This window comes from Centruroides sculpturatus, unplaced genomic scaffold (assembly GCF_000671375.1).
Source record: "Centruroides sculpturatus isolate CEXI.00-Female unplaced genomic scaffold, Cexi_2.0 scaffold4442, whole genome shotgun sequence".
Lineage (NCBI taxonomy): Eukaryota > Metazoa > Arthropoda > Arachnida > Scorpiones > Buthidae > Centruroides > Centruroides sculpturatus.
This window is the reverse complement of record NW_019388531.1, coordinates 1-6676: the sequence shown is the minus strand read 5'-3', so window position 1 is coordinate 6676 and position 6676 is coordinate 1. Positions and strand designations below refer to the sequence as shown.

General features: G+C 27.2%; 1 protein-coding gene across 1 annotated transcript; it reads left to right on the top strand.

Moving 5' to 3' along the window:
• The first annotated feature begins 154 nt into the window (after nucleotides 1-154).
• On the top strand, nucleotides 155-6676 carry LOC111616983. Its single transcript, XM_023358329.1, has 5 exons — nucleotides 155-285; nucleotides 357-750; nucleotides 822-899; nucleotides 972-1068; nucleotides 6507-6676. Exons 2-5 carry the CDS (start codon nucleotides 373-375, stop codon nucleotides 6515-6517), a joined length of 564 nt encoding a protein of 187 aa, XP_023214097.1. The 5' UTR covers nucleotides 155-285; nucleotides 357-372; the 3' UTR covers nucleotides 6518-6676.

The window sequence follows — 6676 nt, the reverse complement described above, 5'->3', positions numbered from 1 at the left end:
GCAATTATTTTCAAGATCTTATTGATTTATATATATAAATTTATTATTTATAAGAATAATTAATAATGAAAACATAAAAATATTTAGTGTTATGAAAATTAGCAATATAATTTCTTGATGTATGACATGTTTATATGTTAGTGTTTAATATACATAATTATCTTTATATATACTTAATCTGTTTTTTTAATTAAAAATTTATTGTTTTATTCAGAATTCTTCAGAAAAAGCTGAAAAGAATGAGCCTTTTTCTTCCAATCAAGATGATTTAGAAAATAGAACTGAGTAAGTTGAAATACAAAACAAAATAAATTTAATAAGTTAGAAATTTACTATTTTCAAATTTTTATTATAAGACAAGAAGGAAAAGATATGGCAGGAATGGACTTATCACCATTAATTTGCCAATCTAATAACAGAGCTGCTCAAATTGCAGAAGAAGATATGATATATGAATGTGGTCCAGAAGGAGAAACAGAACCAGATATTGAAGCAGAAACGGATGATACAAAAGATCTAGCTGAGGCTGATCAATCACCTGGACAAAGAACTAGTGTAGTAGATCATGTTCACCATTTCAGACAAATTGAATCACCACAGTTAGTTTCTTCTTTAGGAAACAATACAAATAATTTTGTTTTGATTAATTCTGGATTGAGAAATGAATCATCACTAGCAGCAACAATAGATGGTTTGGATGATATTTCTGTTGAACAACAAGATATTGCAGCTGGTGGAGAACAAATATCAGTATGTGTGATTTAACATAAATATTAAAATTATTATTAATGTATTTAAATATGTTAAATTTATATTTATAGTCTTGTCTCGACGATCTTCAAACCGTTGATGAGTTGCCACTTGATGATATTCCTACAAAATTAATTCCATTATCAGAGGTAGGAGTTGATAACCTGAAAAAATGTAGACATTTTTAACATAGAAATAACCATTTTTATTTACTTTATAAGGGAGAAATTTCAAAGCAAATGGCTGAAGAAATAAGTGCAGCATCCCTCTTACAGGAAGTGGTATCTGAAGAATTGTCTGATGTAGTGAAAGAGCAAAGTAATTTTGAAAATTTTATATTATATATATATATATACACATACATACATCCATACATACATACAGTAAAACCTTTGCTTTACAATCCTTTACTTTCAACCTTTATAATTGGTATAATTTTTCTGTTATGAAATATTGTATTAACTGAATATTTTTTGTTCATGATTATTTCTTATGGTATTATATAGTTAAACCTGTATTTTCACAATCATAATCTCAATTTATGAAACAAAATATTGTAAAAGCAAAGATTTACTGTACTGTATATCTGTATTTTGGTTGAGGTAACATATATTCTATTTTCTGTCTAATACAGTTTCTACTTTTAAATATTTAATTTTTAGTTACTTAACTGTTTCATGGTGATATCTTAAATATTAATTTTAATTTATAATGTTTTTAAGTGGAATAATTTAATAACTTTTATCTTACTTATTGAATATTTATTATGTTGATTAGAAAAGTATACATTTAACATTAAGACTTCTTTAAGAATCATTATTTAAAAAATGAACTTTGTAAGATAATTTCTTATCAGTTCAAAAAGTACAAAGTAATTAACAAAATAGATATTAAGTTAATCACATCAGTCCAAAAATTTTGTATATTTCTTGANCAACTTGAAAATGTTATTAGAAAAACTAGTTTTTCTTACAAAAAATAATTTCAATATAAACCATAAAATTATATTTAGTATAGCTTAAATATTAAATTTACTTTACTTTATCTGCCAAAAATTTTGGTGCAATATATATATTGATATATACATTGCTTTTTTCCCTTCATGCTTGTTTTTTTGTTACCATATATACTATTAATGTTTCAAAAACAACTGTAATATGTTATTGACTACTTAAATCAATTAAAAACACTTAATTTCCATTATAAAATAGCATAAGTTTTCTTTAAAATGATTAATAAATAACCTGACAGGTAAAAAGAAACAATAAAATAAAAAATGAAATTCTTTCTGATTATACAGGGTGTCCCATGTAAAATGGTCTTACACCAATTGTGTAAATAATTCTAATCTTCATATTAGAAGAAAAGGGCAAATGAGACAAAATAAAATTAGACAGAAAAAACGTCTTTGAAAACTTTTATTCACAAAATGCATTTGCACTTGGAAATGTGCACAACCAATACATCATTGTTTAAGGCAGGGGTGGGAACCTGCACCCCAGGCCACATGTGGCATGCATTAATAATTTGTGTGGCCTGCATAGCACAAAATATTAATAAATATATCAATTTCCAAACTTAAGAAAGTATGCAGCAAGAATTTTAATGTTATTTTCTACAACTTAGTAAAAATTTAATAAAAAGTAAAAGAAGAAATTGGCTAACACACTCTCATCAAAACTAATTTAAAACTAACAGTGACTAATATTCAACCAAATATTTTGGATATATTAGCCTCAGATCAGGGACAGAAATCAAATTAAGTATACTTATGTTAATTTATAGTCATATATGAATAAATAATTGTGATTTACTTGATTTTGTTTTCTTTTTTATTTTGTGTGGCTTGCGTCAGTTCAGAAGTTTTAAATATGAGCCTTACATAAAAAAAAATTGCCTAACCCTGGTTTAAGGAGTCTAGTTTTATGTGGATACCCTGTATTTATTTATTGACTAATTATAAGTTATAAATATGTTAACTTGACAAACTGATGATTTTTGAATTTTACATCCTTACATCCAGTTATATGTTAACCATAAAAAATTTTAAGGTAAAGGTTTATATGTAATTTATAAAAACTTATCTTAGACTCTGAATAAAAATCCTTTGTTTCTTTCATTAAGAATAGTTGAATAAATGTAAATAAAAAACATAATAAATATCAAATGAACAGCTAGATTCTTTTATTGGGATAATCAATTAATAAAAAATTTAGCTAGAGGTAAGCAGTTATGACGCCATATTGTATCAAATTTAATAATTTTAAATTAAATATGGATTGAATTTAATTAATTAGAAGATTCTGGAAAGAAAGATTGGCTTAGAGTGGTGGAGTTTAAACTTGCATTTTTTGTTTACTGTATAAATAGATTACTATTTATGCTGTTAAGATCATCATCTGAGTTTCACTTCTAGAATCCTATAAATGCTTAACCACCTACTGTTGGCCAAATTACATTGTACAAAATATAAATATGGGCCTTATCAAGACAGAGTCGAGAGTAACCAAGTGTAGAATCCCTTTAAGCGTAGTACTTGACTTTTGTTATTTAACATATTTATCAAAGTACTTATTATAAATTTTATTAAGCTTAAAAGGTTATACATATTACAATAATTTTGAACTTTATACCGTACTTAGCTATTAAATTTGTGATATCAAATGAAAGTTAAAATGAAATCTTCAATATCTATTTTGATATCATTTCTTTCTTTCATATCCTAAAAAAACATTGATAACTATAACTACTAGACTACTTAAGTATTATTTGGAAGTAATTACCCTTAATAATAAAAAGTTTGAGCTAAGACTAAAAAAAGCAATTGACTAGTTTTGAAGGTTAAAAATATTCTTTGTTTGCTTATGAAAGAAAGTATTAAAATATATTGATCATGCATATTTTGATCCAATAAATCTTCAGTTCATAAATTCTTAATAGGAAATTATTATTCATGGTGATCTAAAATACAATAATTATACAGGATGATCAATTTTAATCAATTCACTGGAATAACTTGAAAAATATACATCCTACGAAGAAAACTCGTTGAACCAAAAATGCTAGACTTCAAGGGGACACAAGATGAGGCTAACATTTTTGGTTCAAACAGTTTTTGCAGGATATGTAATAGTGTGGTGCTTAAAATAGGAAAAAATAAATTGCTTACTTTTTTGTGGTCCTACCCTCCAGAACTATTCCAACTGGTCTCAAATTACTACAGAAGAAATTTAAACTTGATATATTAATATTTAGAGGTAGCTCAACGACCACAAAGTTTATAAAAAGAGCAATTTATGACAAATGAAAGACCTGTTTTGATAAACAGGCTTGTTTCACTTTTTTGGACAATTACAGACAAATTAAATAGTCATGTAGACTCTACAATATTCAAAAACTTGATGGATTACTAACAAAAATTCAACAAAAAAATTTTTAAACATCACAATTCACAAAATCTGAAATTTTCAGTACAATGTTCAATGCAACTTTATCAGTTTATTTTGGTACCGACATAGTTTCTCTTCCTTGCTGTCTGGATAAGCCTGACAGTGCTGTTGAACAACTTGCAGAAAATACTGAAGTTGTAATTCATCATGAGTCATTAGGCCACTGAATTCCTGGATGAGTGCAACCATGTGTTCTGCATGGTTGTTAACAACTTTCATGGCATGTACTGACTCTGCAGCCTTCTGGTAATCCTCTCTATCTTTCCACAGGTCAGGATCTACAGTGAGAAATGTATCTGGAAGCTCCATTAATTCAGAGTTTGTGACTTCACAAATATAATGAGAAAAAATCTTGAGGACTTTAATGTGTCCAGTGGGTCAACACTGATTTACTTAATGTGACCCTGTTCAGTGTCGTCATCATTTTGCATTGCTGTAATTATTAGCCTCTTTGTAGCAGAACTTACACTTGTCAAAAAAAGTTAAAGCAACCAAATCTGGCAACAAATACCATAAGTGTTTAGAAAATTTGAGAGATGCTGCCTTGGATATTGTCATGTTGATTGCCGAGTATTCAAGAAGTGATTTCAGAAGATAAAGGTCATTGTTATGAGCACTGGCTACCAATGGAGCTGAAATCCAGGCTTTGAAATACACATGTGCAGCAAAGACATATCCTGTAGTCACTTCTCTTCTTTAGGGGCTAGTTCCACTTAACAAAAAAACATCCACGCCTTCAAACTGTAAATTATCTTTGAGAGTATGAGTCACTGACTCAGCCTCAACTACAAACAGCAAAAAACATTTGCAGCAAGACTTGATGGTATCAGCAAAATAATGATCACGAGTCATAACAGAAATTAATTTTGTGGGAATGTCATATAACTATTGTGTGATTAATATAATGGTTTATTTATTGAGATGACCAACTAGTTTTACAAACTGTTGTACTAAAATGGATACATTGTGGTTCAAGCATGTGATTGCCATACTTTTTAGTATTTGTAACCTATAAACTTAGTGACATTGAGCTACCAGTAAATATTCACCAATGAAGTAGATTTTTGGCATAAATTTTTTCTAAATATATTTGAGCAGAAATAGAGGATTCACATTTTCAAATTGTGAAAATAAACTCCACACTAATATGTAATTTTGAGTTTATTCCATTGAATTTATTAAAATGGATCACCCTGTACAATGTTTAATTTTGTTTTTGATATGAATAGACTGTAAAAGTTTATTAACAATTATGTCTATCCAAAACATGGCATATTGTTCTTGGTTTTAAATGCTTGGTTTGCAGATAATTGAATCATCTTGAACACTCATTTTATACTCAGATCCTATTATTTTGTGAAATTTTAACAAACTTTCATTTTTCAATTAACTATGACATTAGGCAAATAGCAATTAATTTCCAAAAATCTTACAATTATGACATTAAGAATTCAGAATATACATAGTTGACTCTAAGTCAAGCATCATTAACTTAAGATTTGACTTTGCAAAAGATTTATTTATGTTTCAATTTAACTCTCATAAACAACACATTTTGTACCTCTAAGTTGAAATAGTTTTCAGAATGTTTGTTTCAATATTTTTTTGAAAATTTGAAATCCAGAATTCAAGTGAATTTATTTAATTTCTAATATTGTGTATTTTATTTTGCAATTTAAAGAGGTCATATGAAATAAAACTTAAGATTATAACAAAAATGTTTGATTCTAATTTGCATTGGAAGAAAAATAATTACATGACGTTATTACCTCAAACCTCGACACAAGAACACAGTGTAATGGAATTTGTGCTTAAACATGAATCAGTCAAAATTATTACTTTGAGAGGCTATCTATGAAATTCTAATAAAGATCTATTAAAAATAATATAAAAATAATGTGCTGGGATTTTTCAAGTGGCCAAAAACAATACATCAGTGTCAAACACATGTAACAGGTTTTTTACCAATTGTGCATACATAAATAACTAAATATTTTTACTAACCTATGGAACAGACTTAATATAGTTGCTTGTATCATAATATTTACTGTTATTTCTACAGTAGTAATTTCCAAAAAATATAACACAATTTTGTTGACTAAAATTTTTCTCTATTCCTCATTTCACTAAGTTATCAAAAGTCAACTGTAATTGAATTTCATTAATTGGAAGAAAACTCACTACACACTAAAAGCTTGTCACTTGTTAATTCCAAAAAAAATTTAGACTAAACATTTATCTGACTAATTATTTACATATAAATTCTGAGGAATAAATAATATCAGTGATCAAAATTTTTTTTTCCAGGTCATTTTTGACATTCAGCAGTTACAGAAAAGTGTTTATGTATAACTCTTACTGCATTTTGTGTAGCTGTTCTATGGATTGCAATGAAAGGAAGATCTAGTATTGAATAAATACTTGAAATATCAGCATTGAACAATCTTTTTTACCATATAATAAAAAAAAAAAGAAAA

Bases quoted from the DNA above. Each gene is read 5' to 3' on its own strand.
- LOC111616983 (XM_023358329.1), top strand. From the start codon at position 373: ATGGCAGGAATGGACTTATCACCATTAATTTGCCAATCTAATAACAGA. The intron at 751-821 runs GTATGTGTGATT...TTATATTTATAG, and splicing joins CTGGTGGAGAACAAATATCA to TCTTGTCTCGACGATCTTCA. The intron at 900-971 runs GTAGGAGTTGAT...TTACTTTATAAG, and splicing joins AATTAATTCCATTATCAGAG to GGAGAAATTTCAAAGCAAAT.